General features: G+C 46.1%; 1 protein-coding gene across 4 annotated transcripts in view; it reads right to left on the bottom strand.

Annotated features, from left to right (window-relative positions):
* The window catches only part of LOC139396431 (dihydropyrimidinase-related protein 2-like), a 33,853-nt gene that overhangs the window by 5,628 nt on the left and 10,657 nt on the right, over nucleotides 1-17,568 (bottom strand). For all 4 annotated transcript variants that reach the window (XM_071143472.1, XM_071143471.1, XM_071143473.1 and 1 more), the window contains exons 3-9: nucleotides 17,457-17,568; nucleotides 13,937-14,101; nucleotides 11,001-11,062; nucleotides 6,961-7,041; nucleotides 6,639-6,707; nucleotides 1,994-2,114; nucleotides 1,660-1,816 (exon numbers count right to left, since the gene is read on the bottom strand). The exon at nucleotides 17,457-17,568 is cut by the window's right edge and continues 73 nt beyond it. In XM_071143472.1, coding sequence (XP_070999573.1) covers nucleotides 1,660-1,816; nucleotides 1,994-2,114; nucleotides 6,639-6,707; nucleotides 6,961-7,041; nucleotides 11,001-11,062; nucleotides 13,937-14,101; nucleotides 17,457-17,568 — 767 coding nt within the window. The remainder of the gene's footprint in view (nucleotides 1-1,659; nucleotides 1,817-1,993; nucleotides 2,115-6,638; nucleotides 6,708-6,960; nucleotides 7,042-11,000; nucleotides 11,063-13,936; nucleotides 14,102-17,456) is intronic.

The following is a 17,568-nucleotide window of genomic DNA, read 5'->3' as shown; positions in this document are numbered from 1 at the left end:
GTGAGTCACCATCAGGGATGACTAAGAGAACAGCACAGTGAGTCACCATCAGGGATGACTAAGAGGACAACAGTGAGTCACCATCAGGGATGACTAAGAGAACAACAGTGAGTCACCATCAGGGATGACTAAGAGAACAGCACAGTGAGTCACCATCAGGGATGACTAAGAGAACAGCACAGTGAGTCACCATCAGGGATGACTAAGAGAACAGCACAGTGAGTCACCATCAGGGATGACTAAGAGAACAGCCCAGTGAGTCATCATCAGGGATGACTAAGAGAACAGCACAGTGAGTCACCATCAGGGATGACTAAGAGAACAGCACAGTGAGTCACCATCAGGGATGACTAAGAGGACAACAGTGAGTCACCATCAGGGATGACTAAGAGAACAACAGTGAGTCACCATCAGGGATGACTAAGAGAACAGCACAGTGAGTCACCATCAGGGATGACTAAGAGAACAGCACAGTGAGTCACCATCAGGGATGACTAAGAGAACAACACAGTGAGTCACCATCAGGGATGACTAAGAGAACAGCCCAGTGAGTCACCATCAGGGATGACTAAGAGAACAGCCCAGTGAGTCACCATCAGGGATGACTAAGAGAACAGCACAGTGAGTCACCATCAGGGATGACTAAGAGAACAGCACAGTGAGTCACCATCAGGGATGACTAAGAGAACAGCACAGTGAGTCACCATCAGGGATGACTAAGAGAACAGCACAGTGAGTCACCATCAGGGATGACTAAGAGAACAGCACAGTGAGTCACCATCAGGGATGACTAAGAGAACAGCACAGTGAGTCACCATCAGGGATGACTAAGAGGACAACACAGTGAGTCACCATCAGGGATGACTAAGAGGACAACAGTGAGTCACCATCAGGGATGACTAAGAGAACAGCACAGTGAGTCACCATCAGGGATGACTAAGAGAACAGCACAGTGAGTCACCATCAGGGATGACTAAGAGAACAGAAGCTGTAATCTGTTTTCTGGTTGCTTTAGGGTGATTGTACTTTTTCTTCGTTGAACAATGTCCGTGAGAGCTTTCAAGGGTGTCCGTGAGAGCTTTCAAGGGTGTCTGTGAGAGCTTTCAAGGGTGTCCGTGAGAGCTTTCAAGGGTGTCCGTGAGAGCTTTCAAGGGTGTCCGTGAGAGCTTTCAAGGGTGTCCGTGAGAGCTTTCAAGGGTGTCCGTGAGAGCTTTCAAGGGTGTCCGTGAGAGCTTTCAAGGGTGTCCGTGAGAGCTTTCAAGGGTGTCCGTGAGAGCTTTCAAGGGTGTCCGTGAGAGCTTTCAAGGGTGTCCGTGAGAGCTTTCAACGGTGTCCGTGAGAGCGTCCAACGGTGTCCGTGAGAGCGTCCAACGGTGTCCGTGAGAGCGTCCAACGGTGTCCGTGAGAGCGTCCAACGGTGTCCGTGAGAGCTTCGAAGTATGTGCTAGATGCAGACAAAGTAATTCAGATATAATTCAGAAACGTTCTGTCTTCATTCTAGTGTCTGTGTCTCTATGGCTGCGTTTACACAGGCAGCCCAATTCTGATCTTTTGCAAAACAAAATTTTATTTTTTGACCAATCAAATCAGATCTTTTGTCAATAAATGGGAAAGATCAGAATGGGGCTGCCTGTGTAAACGCAGCGTATGTGTTCTCACCAGGAAAGCAGGGAGTTGAGGTAGTCTGGGGTGCTGGGGTCTGGGCTGAGGGGCGGGGACATGACGAACGCTGCTGCCTTAGCCCAGTTCTTACTCCAATAGTGTGATCCGTCTGTCCCAAGGCTGGCTGTGATTGGCTCGCCATAAACCACCATGCCTGAAAATCATCCAATGAAAAAAGACGAGGCATTTGTACAAGAAATATCAGTTTTTTTCAGACATTTTTTGCCAGGTCAACAACAAATGTGTTTAGCCATCAAAGTTAACAAAGAATGTATAATACAGAAATTATTTCCAAATAAAGTTGTTATTGAATCGCTAAACCCATTCTCACCCTTCTTCCTGGCCTTGGCGATGACATCAGCAGCCGACTTGCTCATCACCTTGGTGATGTAAAGAGGACAGTTGGCCTGCTTGGCGATGGTGATGGCCCGGTACACTGCCTCTGTCTCCACCTAGTGGTCACAAATTAAACACCTTACTGTAACACCTCAACCAACATTTATTTTTTGTTTAACTCGGCAAGTCAGTTAAAGAACAAATTCTTATTTACAATGACGGCCTAGGAACAGTGGGTTAACTGCCTTGTCAGCAGTTTACCTTGTCAGCTCGGGGATTCAATATAGCAACCTTTCGGTTACTGGCCCAACGCTCTAACCACTAGGCTACCTGCTCTAACCACTAGGCTACCTTCTCTAACCACTATGCTACCTTCTCTAACCACTAGGCTACCTGCTCTAACCACTAGGCTACCTTCTCTAACCACTAGGCTACCTTCTCTAACCACTAGGCTACCTTCTCTAACCACTAGGCTACCTTCTCTAACCACTAGGCTACCTGCTCTAACCACTAGGCTACCTTCTCTAACCATTAGGCTACCTGCTCTAACCACTAGGCTACCTGCTCTAACCACTAGGCTACCTTCTCTAACCACTAGGCTACCTGCTCTAACCACTAGGCTCCCTTCTCTAACCACTAGGCTACCTTCTCTAACCTACCTGCAGCCACAAATCACAGTTTCTACTAGGTACAACAGCCACAAAGTCAAAATTGGCACTATTGTAATTTTTAAAATGTATTTTAAGTTAGGTTTAGGCATAAGGTTTGCAGTGTGGTTAAGATTAAGATTCAGGTTACACACCAAAAGTGTCCATAGGAGAACACTTTTTGATTCCAAGTAGAACCCTTTTTTTTCCAGGAAGAACTCTTTTGGGTTCCATGTAAAACCCTCTGTAGAAAGGGTTCTACATGGAACCGAAAAGGGTTCTACCTGGAACCGAAAAGGGTTCTACCTGGAACCAAAAATAGTTATACGGCTGTAGAACCCTTTTAGGTTCTAGATAACACCTTTTTTTCTAAGAGTGTAGGCTTAGGTTTAAAATCAGATTCGAAGAAGAGAAATGGGAAAAATAGGTTTATGACTTTGTGGCTGTGGTAACTAGTGACGACCACAAATCACTTGAGTAACACTACGACTCCCGAGTGGCACAGTGATTTAAGGCACTGCATCTCAGTGCTAAAGGCGTCACTACAGACACCCTGGTTCGATTCCAGGCTGTATCACAACTGGCCGTGACTGGGTATCCCATAGGGCGGTACACGATTGGCCCAGTGTTGTCTGGGTTTGGCCGGGGTAGGCTGTCATTGTAAATAAGAATTTGTTCTTAACTGACTTGCCTAGTTAAATAAAGGTTAGATTTTTAAAATCAACTAATAAAAATGCTCAGACCATGACCTTGGCTCTCCTAACGTAGGTGGAATATGGTAAAGTCAATCTCTACCTGAAAGGCTCGACACGCATACTCAGGCCGACTGGCTGTCGTTCAGACAAATGAGAAATAAGTGCACTCAGGCAATTCGTAAGGCCAAAATTAGTTACTTTAAGGAGCAGTTCTGCCTCTTTTTCCCCTGCCCTGCTACAAAGTTTCTCCCTGTAGGCAGTCACTGAGTCCGAGGTGCTAAAGGAGCTCCTGAAACTTGACCCCCAAAAAACTTCTGTGTCAGATGGTTTAGACACTTTCTTCTTTAAGGTTGCTGACCCTATCATCACCAAGCCTCTCTCTGACCTGTTTAACCTGTCTCTCCTTTCTTCTTTAAAGTTGCTGACCCTATCATCACCAAGCCTATCTCTGACCTTTTTAACCTGTCTCTACTCTCTGGGGAGGTTCCCATTGCTTGGAAGGCAGCCACGCTGAGTCCTTTACTTAAAGGGGGAGATCAAGCTGATCCTAACTGTTATAGGGCCTATTTGCCCTGTTTATCAAACGTGTTGGAAAAACTTGTCAATAATCAACTGACTGGCTTTCTTGATGTCTATAGTATTCTCTCTGGTTTGCAATCTGGTTTCTGCTCAGGTTATGGATGTGTCACTGCAACCTTTAAGGTCCTCAATGATGTCACCATTGCCCTTGATTCTAAGCAATGTTGTGCTGCTATTTGTATTGACTTGGCCAAAGCTTTTGATAAGATAGACCATTCCATTATTGTGGGTCGGCAAAGGAGTATTGGTGTCTCTGAGGGGTCGTTGGGCTGGTTTGCTAACTACCTCTCTTAAAGAGTGCAGAGTGTAAAGTCAGAAAATCTGCTGTCTCAGCCACTGCCTGTCACCAAGGGAGTACACGAAGGCTCGATCCTATGCCCCACGCTCTTCTCAATTTACATCAACAACATAGCTCAGGCAGTAGGAAGCTCTCTCATCCATTTATATGCAGATGATACAGTCTTATACTGTTAAATGCTCTACAACAAAGCTTTGTTAGTGTCCAACAAGCTTTCTCTACCCTTAACCTTGTTCTGAACACTTCCAAAACAAAGGTCATGTGGTTTGGTAAGAAGAATGCCCCTCTCCCCACAGGTGTTATTACTACCACTGAGGGTTTAGAGCTTGAGGTAGTCACCTGATACAAGTACTTGGGAGTATGGCTAGACGGTACACTGTCCTTCTCTCAGCACATATCAAAGCTGCAGGCTAAATTTAAATCTAGACTTGGTTTCCTCTATCGTAAATCGCTCCTCTTTCACCCCAGCTGCCAAACTAACCCTGATTCAGATGACCATACTACCCATGCTAGATTATAGAGACAGAATTTATAGATCGGCAGGTAAGGATGCTCTCGAGCAGCTAGATGTTCTTTACCATTCGGCCATCAGATTTGCCACCAATGCTCCTTATAGGACACATCACTGCACTCTATACTCCTCTGTAAACTGGTCATCTCTGTATACCCGTCGCAAGACCCACTGGTTGATGCTTATTTATAAAACCCTTTTAGGCCTCCCTTCCCCCTATCTGAGACATCTACTGCAGCCCTCATCCTCCACATTCAACACCCGTTCTGCCTGTCACATTCTGTTAAAAGTCCCCAAAGCACACACATCCCTGGGTCGCTCCTCTTTTCAGTTCGCTGCAGCTAGCGACTGGAACGAACTGCAACAAAACACTCAAACTGGACAGTTTTATCTCAATCTCTTCATTCAAAGACTCAATCAATGACACTCTTACTGACAGTTGTGTCTGCTTTGCAACATGTATTGTTGTCTCTACCTTCTTGCCCTTTGTGCTGTTGTCTGTGCCCAATAATGTTTGTACCATGTTTTGTGGTGCTACCATGTTGTGTTGCTACCATGCTGTGTTGTCATGTGTTGCTGCCATGTTGTGTTGCTACCATGTTGTTGTCATGTTGTGTTGCTACCATGCTGTGTTGTCATGTGTTGCTGCCATGTTGTGCTGCTACCATGTTGTTGTCATGTTGTGTTGCTACCATGCAGTGTTGTCATGTGTTGCTGCCATGTTGTGTTGCTACCATGTTGTTGTCATGTTGTGTTGCTACCATGCTGTGTCGTCATGTGTTGCTGTCATGTTGTGCTGCTACTATGTTGTTGTCATGTTGTGTTGCTACCATGCTGTGTTGTCATGTGTTGCTACCATATTGTGTTGCTACCATGTTGTTGTCATGTTGTGTTGCTACCATGCTGTGTTGTCATGTGTTGCTTCCATGTTGTTGTCATGTTGTGTTGCTACCATGCTGTGTTGTCATGTGTTGCTGTCATGTTGTGCTGCTACCATGTTGTTGTCATGTTGTGTTGCCACCATGCTGTGTTGTCATGTGTTGCTACCATATTGTGTTGCTACCATGTTGTTGTCATGTTGTGTTGCTACCATGCTGTGTTGTCATGTGTTGCTGCCATGTTGTTGTCATGTTGTGTTGCTACCATGCAGTGTTGTCATGTGTTGCTACCATATTGTGTTGCTACCATGTTGTTGTCATGTTGTGTTGCTACCATGCTGTGTTGTCATGTGTTGCTGCCATGTTGTGTTGCTACCATGCTGTGTTGTCATGTGTTGCTGCCATGTTGTTGTCATGTGTTGCTGCCTTGCTATGTGTTGTTGTCTTAGGTCTCTCTTTATGTAGTGTTGTGTTGTCTCTCTTGTAGTGATGTGTGTTTTGTCCTATATTTAGATTTTATTTATTTATTTTTAATCCCAGCCCCCGTCTCTGCAGGAGGCCTTATGCCTTTTGGTAGGCCGTCATTGTTAATAAGAATGTTTTTAACTGACTTGCCAGTTAAATAAAGATTTTTTAAAATGTTAAAAGAGGACTGGCCACTCCGATCCTGGTTCCTCTCTAGGTTTCTTCCTAGGTTCCTTCCTTTCTAGAGAGATTTTCCTAGCCACTGTTCTTCTACATTGACATTGCTTGCTCTTTGGGGTTTGAGCACTTTGTGACCACAGCTGATGTAAAAAGGGCTTTAATAAAATACATTTGATTGATTGATTGAGATTACAATATTCAGTCTCATTTCCATTATTATTGAGAGTGGAAAATTCATCCACAAGGTATTTTCAACAAGCAATGGCATGTCTAGTCTCCCGGTTTCAAACCACTCTGTCACTAGCAGTAACACTGGCTCATAACAAGATACTGTAGTGTGATCATGTAAATGAGGCTATTGTTTACACAGAGACAGGAAGTCCCTACCTCCTCTGGGTGACACAGCACATGTCCCTCAGGCCCAGTGATCCCCAGCTCCAGTAGTCGCTTCTGCTCCTATATAGATAGAAGGGGGAAGACGGAAACTACACTTCACATGGTGCAATCAAAGACAGCAGTTTATTCTGCTCCTATATAGATAGAAAGGGAAAGACAGAAACTACACTTCACATGGTGCAATCAAAGACAGCAGTTTATTCTGCTCCTATATAGATAGAAATATGTCAACTGAAGATGACCTTTGCCCAGGACAGACCTGCCCAGTCACTGTCAAAGGCCAGTCTTTCAAGTCAACAGTACAGTAGCCTACCTCGTCAATGATGTCCCCGTTCTCAGCGTGAACCTGAGCGATGGCCCCCAGGTCTCTAATGATACCAAACATCTCATACATCTGGCATGGGAAAGAGATAAAAACAAGGAGGGTGGGGGGGGGGGGGGGTTCATCAAAATGCAGAGGACCGTGCTCCACACCCTCATGCTCTAAATGCCTTCTCTTGTTTGGTATCTATTGTTGCCATTGTCCTGGCTGGAAGAAGGTTCAATGAATGTGGAGGTGTGACGACCCTCCCACTCTGTCTGCCGTATTCTCGCTTTGTTCTTGTTTCCTTATTAGGATGCCGGTGGGCGGAGTTGGGAGGGTCGTCAGCTACATGGGAAACACCTGGGCCAGGTGTGTCCCAGGATAAATATACCTCTTCCACATTCATGGTGGGAGACTCTCTCCATGCAGACACCTTTGTAGATCGTGTTGTGGTTCTTGGTGGCCTTTTGTTTGTTTTCTTTGGCACCTTTCAACACCCTGCATTATCACATTCATGCATGCCTAACACTCACTTACGCTACTGATTACTGATTACACACACCATTGTATATTTTCCTGAGTTGTTTTAGTTAATAAATATATATTTTGTTACTCCTTATCTCCACGTTGTCTCCCTTTGTTACGGGCTTTGAGCCGGTTCGTGACAGAGGTGCAGCGTGAGGTAATACAGTAGAGGGAGTGCTGCTCAGCGTGAGGTAATACAGTAGGGGGCAGTGCTGTTCAGCGTGAGGTAATACAGTAGGGGGAGTGCTGAGGTAATACAGTAGAGGGAGTGCTGCTCAGTGTGAGGTAATACAGTAGGGGGAGTGCTGCTCAGCATGAGGAAATACAGTAGGGGGAGTGCTGAGGTAATACAGTAGAGGGAGTGCTGCTCAGTGTGAGGTAAAACAGTAGGGGGAGTGCTGAGGTAATACAGTAGAGGGAGTGCTGCTCAGCGTGAGGTAATACAGTAGGGGGAGTGCTGAGGTAATACAGTAGAGGGAGTGCTGCTCAGCGTGAGGTAATACAGTAGGGGGCAGTGCTGCTCAGCGTGAGGTAATACAGTAGAGGTAGTGATGCTCAGCGTGAGGTAATACAGTAGGGGGAGTGCTGCTCAGCGTGAGGTAATACAGTAGGGGGAGTGCTGCTCAGCGTGAGGTAATACAGTAGGGGGAGTGCTGAGGTAATACAGTAGGGGGAGTGCTGCTCAGCGTGGGGTAATACAGTAGGGGGAGTGCTGCTCAGCGTGAGGTAATACAGTAGGGGGAGTGCTATTCAGCGTGAGGTAATACAGTAGGGGGAGTGCTGAGGTAATACAGTAGGGGGAGTGCTGCTCAGCGTGAGATAATACAGTAGGGGGAGTGCTGCTCAGCGTGAGGTAATACAGTAGGGGGAGTGCTGCTCAGCGTGAGGTAATACAGTAGAGGGAGTGCTGAGGTAATACAGTAGAGGGAGTGATGCTCAGCGTGAGGTAATACAGTAGGGGGAGTGCTGAGGTAATACAGTAGAGGGAGTGCTGAGGTAATACAGTAGAGGGAGTGCTGAGGTAATACAGTAGGGGGAGGTGCAGCGTGAGGTAATACAGTAGGGGGAGTGCTGCTCAGCGTGAGGTAATACAGTAGGGGGAGTGCTGCTCAGCGTGAGGTAATACAGTAGGGGGAGTGCTGAGGTAATACAGTAGGGGGAGTGCTGCTCAGCGTGAGGAAATACAGTAGGGGGAGTGCTGAGGTAATACAGTAGGGGGAGTGCTGCTCAGCGTGAGGTAATACAGTAGGGGGAGTGCTGCTCAGCATGAGGTAATACAGTAGGGGGAGTGCTGAGGTAATACAGTAGAGGGAGTGCTGCTCAGTGTGAGGTAAAACAGTAGAGGGAGTGATGCTCAGCGTGAGGTAATACAGTAGGGGGAGTGCTGCTCAGCGTGAGGTAATACAGTAGGGGGAGTGCTGAGGTAATACAGTAGAGGGAGTGCTGCTCAGCGTGAGGTAATACAGTAGGGGGCAGTGCTGCTCAGCGTGAGGTAATACAGTAGAGGTAGTGATGCTCAGCGTGAGGTAATACAGTAGGGGGAGTGCTGCTCAGCGTGAGGTAATACAGTAGGGGGAGTGCTGCTCAGCGTGAGGTAATACAGTAGGGGGAGTGCTGAGGTAATACAGTAGGGGGAGTGCTGCTCAGCGTGAGGTAATACATTAGGGGGAGTGCTGCTCAGCGTGAGGTAATACAGTAGGGGGAGTGCTATTCAGCGTGAGGTAATACAGTAGGGGGAGTGCTGAGGTAATACAGTAGAGGGAGTGCTGAGGTAATACAGTAGAGGGAGTGCTGAGGTAATACAGTAGGGGGAGGTGCAGCGTGAGGTAATACAGTAGGGGGAGTGCTGCTCAGCGTGAGGTAATACAGTAGGGGGAGTGCTGCTCAGCGTGAGGTAATACAGTAGGGGGAGTGCTGAGGTAATACAGTAGGGGGAGTGCTGCTCAGCGTGAGGTAATACAGTAGGGGGAGTGCTGAGGTAATACAGTAGGGGGAGTGCTGCTCAGCGTGAGGTAATACAGTAGGGGGAGTGCTGCTCAGCGTGAGGTAATACAGTAGGGGGAGTGCTATTCAGCGTGAGGTAATACAGTAGGGGGAGTGCTGAGGTAATACAGTAGGGGTGTGCTGCTCAGCGTGAGGTAATACAGTAGGGGGAGTGCTGCTCAGCGTGAGGTAATACAGTAGGGGGAGTGCTGCTCAGCGTGAGGTAATAAAGTAGGGGGAGTGCTGCTCAGCGTGAGGTAATACAGTAGGGGGAGTGCTGCTCAGCATGAGGTAATACAGTAGGGGGAGTGCTGCTCAGCGTGAGGTAATACAGTAGGGGGAGTGCTGCTCAGCGTGAGGTAATACAGTAGGGGGAGTGCTGCTCAGTGTGAGGTAATACAGTTGGGGGAGTGCTGCTCAGTGTGAGGTAATACAGTAGGGGGAGTGCTGCTCAGCGTGAGGTAATACAGTAGGGGGAGTGCTGCTCAGTGTGAGGTAATACAGTAGGGGGAGTGCTGCTCAGCGTGAGGTAATACAGTAGGGGGAGTGCTGCTCAGTGTGAGGTAATACAGTATGGGGAGTGCTGCTCAGTGTGAGGTAATACAGTAGGGGGAGTGCTGCTCAGCGTGAGGTAATACAGTAGGGGGAGTGCTGCTCAGTGTGAGGTAATACAGTAGGCGTGGTGAGGTAATACAGTAGGGGTGGTGAGGTAATACAGTAGGGGTGGTGAGATAATACAGTAGGGGTGGTGAGGTAATACAGTAGAGGTGGTGAGGTAATACAGTAGGCGTGGTGAGGTAATACAGTAGGAGGAGTGAGGTAATACAGTAGGGGTGGTGAGGTAATACAGTATGGGTGGTGAGGTAATACAGTAGGGGTGGTGAGGTAATACAGTAGGGGTGGTGAGGTAATACAGTAGGGGTGGTGCGGTAATACAGTAGGGGTGGTGAGGTAATACAGTAGAGGTGGTGAGGTAATACAGTAGGGGTGGTGAGGTAATACAGTAGGGGTGGTGCGGTAATACAGTAGGGGTGGTGAGGTAATACAGTAGAGGTGGTGAGGTAATACAGTAGGGGTGGTGAGGTAATACAGTAGAGGTGGTGAGGTAATACAGTAGGGGTGGTGAGGTAATACAGTAGGGGTGGTGAGGTAATACAGTAGGGGTGGTGAGGTAATACAGTAGGGGTGGTGAGGTAATACAGTAGGGGTGGTGAGGTAATACAGTAGGGGTGGTGAGGTAATACAGTAGGCGTGGTGAGGTAATACAGTAGGGGTGGTGAGGTAATACAGTAGGGGTGGTGAGGTAATACAGTATGGGTGGTGAGGTAATACAGTATGGGTGGTGAGGTAATACAGTAGGGGTGGTGAGGTAATACAGTAGGGGTGGTGAGGTAATACAGTAGGGGGAGTGCTGATCAAATGGAATGTTTTACTCAAGAGAACGTCCTCAGAAAATACACTTGGAGCGTGAGAGTACGGAGTATTATTTACATTACATTTTAGAGACGTCTGAATAAATTGTTTGAAGAAATAAAACGTACCTGACTATCTGAGCTCTGGAATTTGTCCTTGTAAGCCATGAAGATCAAGAAGGAATTGACTCCTGGATAAATTCAAACATAACACATTTCAAACCATTTCAAGGAATTGCATTTCTCTTATTTGAAAATCACAAGCATGTGCAGATGTGTCTATATGTCTGTGCGCTCCTGTGTGTGCATATGGTTGTGTGGTTGTGTGTGTGTGTGGTTGTGTGGTTGTATGTGTGAGTGAGTGAGTGAGTGGTTTTGTGTGTGTGTGTGAGTGCATGAGTGAGTGTAGTTCAGCTGGGTGAGAGAGAGTTGGTGGGCTGACTGGCTGTCTGTGTGGATTAGTGAGTGTAGTTCAGCTGGGTGAGAGAGAGTTGGTGGGCTGGCTGGCTGTCTGTGTGGATTAGTGAGTGTAGTTCAGCTGGGTGAGAGAGAGTTGGTGGGCTGACTGGCTGTCTGTGTGGATTAGTGAGTGTAGTTCAGCTGGGTGAGAGAGAGTTGGTGGGCTGACTGGCTGTCTGTGTGGATTAGTGAGTGTAGTTCAGCTGGGTGAGAGAGAGTTGGTGGGCTGACTGGCTGTCTGTGTGGATTAGTGAGTCTGGACATCATCTCATGTACAGTATGTGTCTCTAGTGTTGTGTTGTCACCTGCAGTAATCGTCTAGCTGCACGGACACAGGTGTGTGTGTGTTCCATGGACATGAGGGACGCTTGGTAGAGCAGTGTGTGTGTGTGTGTGTGTGTGTGTGTGTGTGTGTGTGTGTGTGTGTGTGTGTGTGTGTGTGTGTGTGTGTGTGCATTGACATGAGGGAGGCAGAGCAGCAGGAAAGCAGCTCTTCATGAGACTCATGGGGGATTCAAAGTCAAACTACACCACTGTTTTCTCCTAACAGCAGAGTATCAGATAAATGGCAACTGCACCGCCCTCAACCGTAAGGCTCTCCAGAGGGTAGTGAGGTCTTCACAACGCATCACCGGGGGCAAACTACCTGCCCTCCAGGACACCTACACCACCCGATGTCACAGGAAGGCCATAAAGATCATCAAGGACATCAACCACCCGAGCCACTGCCTGTTCACCCCGCTATCATCCAGAAGGCGAGGTCAGTACAGGTGCATCAAAGCTGGGACCGAGAGACTGAAAAACAGCTTCTATCTCAAGGCCATCAGACTGTTAAACAGCCACCACTAACACTGAGTGGCTGCTGCCAACACACTGACACTGACTCAACTCCAGCCACTTTAATAATGGGAATTGATGGGAAATGATGTAAATATATCACTAGCCACTTTAAACAATGCTACCTTATATAAATGTTACTTACCCTACATTATTCATCTCATACGCATACGTATATACTGTACTCTATATCATCGACGGTATCCTTATGTAATACATGTATCACTAGCCACTTTATACTATACTATGCCACTTTGTTTACATACTCATCTCATTTGTACATACTGTACCCGATACCATCTACTGTATCTTGCCTATGCTGCTCTGTACCATCACTCATTCATATATCCTTATGTACATATTCTTTATCCCCTTACACTGTGTACAAGACAGTAGTTTTGGAATTGTTAGTTAGATTACTTGTTATTACTGCATTGTCGGAACTAGAAGCACAAGCATTTCGCTACACTCGCATTAACATCTGCTAACCATGTGTATGTGACAAATAAAATTTGATTTGATTTAAATTACCACAACACCATTAACAACACAGTATCAGACACATTACCACAACACCATTAACAACACAGTATCAGACACATTACCACAACACCATTAACAACACAGTATCAGACACATTACCACAACACCATTAACAACACAGTATCAGACACATTACCACAACACCATTAACAACACAGTATCAGACACATTACCACAACACCATTAACAACACAGTATCAGACACATTACCACAACACCATTAACAACACAGTATCAGACACATTACCACAACACCATTAACAACACAGTATCAGATAAATTACCACAACACCATTAACAACACAGTATCAGACACATTACCACAACACCATTAACAACACAGTATCAGATACATTACCACAACACCATTAACAACACAGTATCAGACACATTACCACAACACCATTAATTAACAACACAGTATCAGATAAATTACCACAACACCATTAACAACACAGTATCAGACACATTACCACAACACCATTAACAACACAGTATCAGACACATTACCACAACACCATTAACAACACAGTATCAGATACATTACCACAACACCATTAACAACACAGTATCAGACACATTACCACAACACCATTAATTAACAACACAGTATCAGATAAATTACCACAACACCATTAACAACACAGTATCAGACACATTACCACAACACCATTAACAACACAGTATCAGATACATTACCACAACACCATTAACAACACAGTATCAGACACATTACCACAACACCATTAACAACACAGTATCAGATACATTACCACAACACCATTAACAACACAGTATCAGACACATTACCACAACACCATTAACAACACAGTATCAGACACATTACCACAACACCATTAACAACACAGTATCAGACACATTACCACAACACCATTAACGACACAGTATCAGACACATTACCACAACACCATTAAAAGCTGGACCTGACCCCTTTCAAAGTTATTTTTACACAAGCTAATATCATCTTAGATGCTCATCTAGTAGTTATATGGTAGGGAAATGATTTAAGAGTCATATTGGGTGGTTTTGTGTCAGACAGATTGAGATTTGAAGACAGAAACAGGTACTATCTACACAGGTAGATCCAGAACATCAGGTACTATCTACACAGGTAGATCCAGAACATCAGGTACTATCTACACAGGTAGATCCAGAACATCAGGTACTATCTACACAGGTAGATCCAGAACATCCTGAAACAATACCTTTATTCTTCACCAGACTCTCCATCTCTTCAAAGAGTCCGTCGTGCCAGCGGGTGATGTCCATGTGGAGGGAGTAATCACAGCAGGACCCCCTGTCTGCTATGTCCTTCCACTGGTCGTAGGCCCCCAGGAGGCTGGCACCAGGCTCGGGGACCACATGGTCAACTATAGGACAGGAGAGAAGAAGAGGACCAGGTCAACTATAGGACAGGAGATAAGAAGAAGACCAGGTCAACTAGAGGACAGGAGAGAAGAAGAAGACCAGGTCAACTAGAGGACAGGAGAGAAGAAGAAGAGGACCAGGTCAACTATAGGAAAGGAGAGAAGAAGAAGACCAGGTCAACTAGAGGACAGGAGAGAAGAAGAGGAGGACCAGGTCAACTATAGGACAGGAGAGAAGAAGAGGAGGACCAGGTCAACTATAGGACAGGAGAGAAGAAGAGGAGGACTAGGTCAACTATAGGACAGGAGAGAAGAAGAGGACCAGGTCAACTATAGGACAGGAGAGAAGAAGAGGACCAGGTCAACTATAGGACAGGAGAGAAGAAGAGGAGGACAGGGTCAACTATAGGACAGGAGAGAAGAAGAAGAGGACCAGGTCAACTATAGGAAAGGAGAGAAGAATAAGACCAGGTCAAGTAGAGAAGAAGAAGACCAGGTCAACTAGAGGACAGGAGAGAAGAAGAAGACCAGGTCAACGAGAGGACAGGAGAGAAGAAGAAGAGGACCAGGTCAACTATAGGAAAGGAGAGAAGAAGAAGACCAGGTCAACTAGAGGACAGGAGAGAAGAAGAAGACCAGGTCAACTATAGGACAGGAGAGAAGAAGAAGACCAGGTCAACTATAGGACAGGAGAGAAGAAGAGGAGGACCAGGTCAACTATAGGACAGGAGAGAACAAGAGGACCAGGTCAACTATAGGACAGGAGAGAACAAGAGGACCAGGTCAACTATAGGACAGGAGAGAAGAAGAGGACCAGGTCAACTATAGGACAGGAGAGAAGAAGAGGAGGACAGGGTCAACTATAGGACAGGAGAGAAGAAGAGGACCAGGTCAACTATAGGACAGGAGAGAAGAAGAGGAGGACAGGGTCAACTATAGGACAGGAGATAAGAAGAGGAGGACAGGGTCAACTATAGGACAGGAGAGAAGAAGAGGAGGACAGGGTCAACTATGGGACTGACAGGGGAGAGAGGAAACCACACACTGAGCAGAGAACTTCAACTCAGTTTCTTTCATTCAAGATCGATGATGATTCACGAATAACGTAGACGACGCAAAGTCACAGCAGTATCCATTAAAAACATCAGGCTGATATTTCCTCCAATGTTCCATCCCTAAAAACACAGCTCACATAACAGCCGTATGGGGTCTGTGCTGCTGTTTACACAGATCCAATAGGAGCAGGGGGACGGTTTAAGGGTAAAGAGTTCAGAGTAAAGTCTCTCTGACAGGCTGGGATAGCGTGACCCGGTTTCAGATGATCTAACGGCAGCACTCAGACATGCTCTCCTCCAGCTCTCCTCTGTCCCCCCCCCCCCAGTCTGTCTCACTCGCTGCCACAAAGGAACACAAATTGTCTCCCTCTGATCTGACCCAGAGGCAGCTGCCCTACCCCTCCCTCTCCCTATACCACCTCCATCCCTCTCCCTGTTCCACCTCCCTCCATCCCTCTCCCTGTTCCACCTCCCTCCCTCTCCCTATACCACCCCTCTTTCCCTGTTCCACCTCCCTCCATCCCTCTCCCTGTTCCACCTCCCCCCTCTCCCTAAACCACCTCTCTCTCCCTGTACCACCCCCTCCTCCCTCCCTTTCCCTGTATAATACAGTGGGGGAAAAAAGTATTTAGTCAGCCACCAATTATGCAAGTTCTCCCACTTAAAAAGACGAGAGAGGCCTGTAATTATCATCATAGATACACTTCAACTATGACAGACAAAATGAGAAAAAAAATTCCAGAAAATCACATTGTAGGATTTTTAATGAATTTATTTGCAAATTATGGTGGAAAATAAGTATTTAGTCACCTACAAACAAGCAAGATTTCTGGCTCTCACAGACCTGTAACTTCTTCTTTAAGAGGCTCCTCTGTACTCCACTCGTTACCTGTATTAATGGCACCTGTTTGAACTTGTTATCAGTATAAAAGACACCTGTCCACAAACTCAAACAGTCACACTCCAAACTCCACTATGGCCAAGACCAGAGAGCTGTCAAAGAACACCAGAAACAAAATTGTAGACCTGCACCAGGCTGGGAAGACTGAATCTGCAATAGGCAAGCAGCTTGGTTTGAGGAAATCAACTGTGGGAGCAATCTCCCTCGATCTGGGGCTCCACGCAAGATTTCACCCCGTGGGGTCAAAATGATCACAAGAACGGTGAGCAAAAATCCCAGAACCACACGGGGGGACCTAGTGAATGACCTGTAGAGAGCTGGGACCAAAGTAACAAAGCCTACCATCAGTAACACACTACGCCGCCAGGGACTCAAATCCTGCAGTGCCAGACATGTCCCCCTGCTTAAGCCAGTACATGACCAGGCCCGTCTGAAGTTTGCTAGAGAGCATTTGGATGATCCAGAAGAAGATTGGGAGAATGTCATATGGTCAGATAAAACCAAAATATAACTTTTTGGTAAAAACTCATCTCGTCGTGTTTGGAGGACAAAGAATGCTGAGTTGCATTCAAAGAACACCATACCTACTGTGAAGCATGGGGGTGGAAACATCATGCTTTGGGGCTGTTTTTCTTCAAAGGGTCCAGGACGACTGATCCGTGTAAAGGAAAGAATGAATGGGGCCATGTATCTTGTATTTTCTTTGTACTATCTTTTACCAGATCCATTGTGTTATATTTTCCCACATTTCCTTCACATTTTCACAAACTTCAAGTGTTTCCTTTCAAATGGTACCAAGAATATGCATATCCTTGCTTCAGAGCCTGAACTACAGGCAGTTAGATTTGGGTATGTCAAATACCCAGATCCTTAAGAGGTTTTAAGGTTAGGGTTAGATAGGGTTAGTTGAGGTTTGGGTTAGTTAAGGTTAGAGTTAGTTAGGGTTAGTTAGGGTTAGATAGGGTTAGTTGAGGTTTGGGTTAGTTAAGGTTAGAGTTAGTTAGGGTTAGTTAGGGTTAGATAGGGTTAGTTGAGGTTTGGGTTAGTTAAGGTTAGTTATGGTTAGTTAAGGTTAGGGTTAGTTAAGGTTGGGGTTAGTTAGGGTTAGTTAAGGTTAGGGTTAGTTATGGTTAGTTATGGTTAGTTATGGTTAGTTATGGTTAGTTATGGTTAGTTAAGGTTAGGGTTAGTTAAGGTTAGTTAAGGTTAGGGCTAGTTAGGGTTAGTTAAGGTTAGTTAGGGTTAGTTAAGGTTAGTTAGGGTTAGTTAAAGTTAGGGTTAGTTAAGGTTAGTTAGGGTTAGTTAGGGTTAATTAAGGTTAGGGTTAGTTAGGGTTAGTTAAGGTTAGGGTTAGTTAGGGTTAGTTAGGGTTAGGGTCAGCAGGATAATAGAGGAACCCTACTGATCATGGTGGTGCCCCCTGCCAGGGCAGCCTTGGTCCCGTGGTAGAAGTCATCTGAAGGGCTCATTCCCAGCTGGGAGGTCTGGAGGCTGGTGTTCACATCGATGCCACC

Source organism: Oncorhynchus clarkii, unplaced genomic scaffold (assembly GCF_045791955.1).
Source record: "Oncorhynchus clarkii lewisi isolate Uvic-CL-2024 unplaced genomic scaffold, UVic_Ocla_1.0 unplaced_contig_13012_pilon_pilon, whole genome shotgun sequence".
NCBI lineage: Eukaryota > Metazoa > Chordata > Actinopteri > Salmoniformes > Salmonidae > Oncorhynchus > Oncorhynchus clarkii.
The sequence above is the reverse complement of the archived record's forward strand: the minus strand, read 5'-3'. Positions and strand labels throughout refer to the sequence as shown.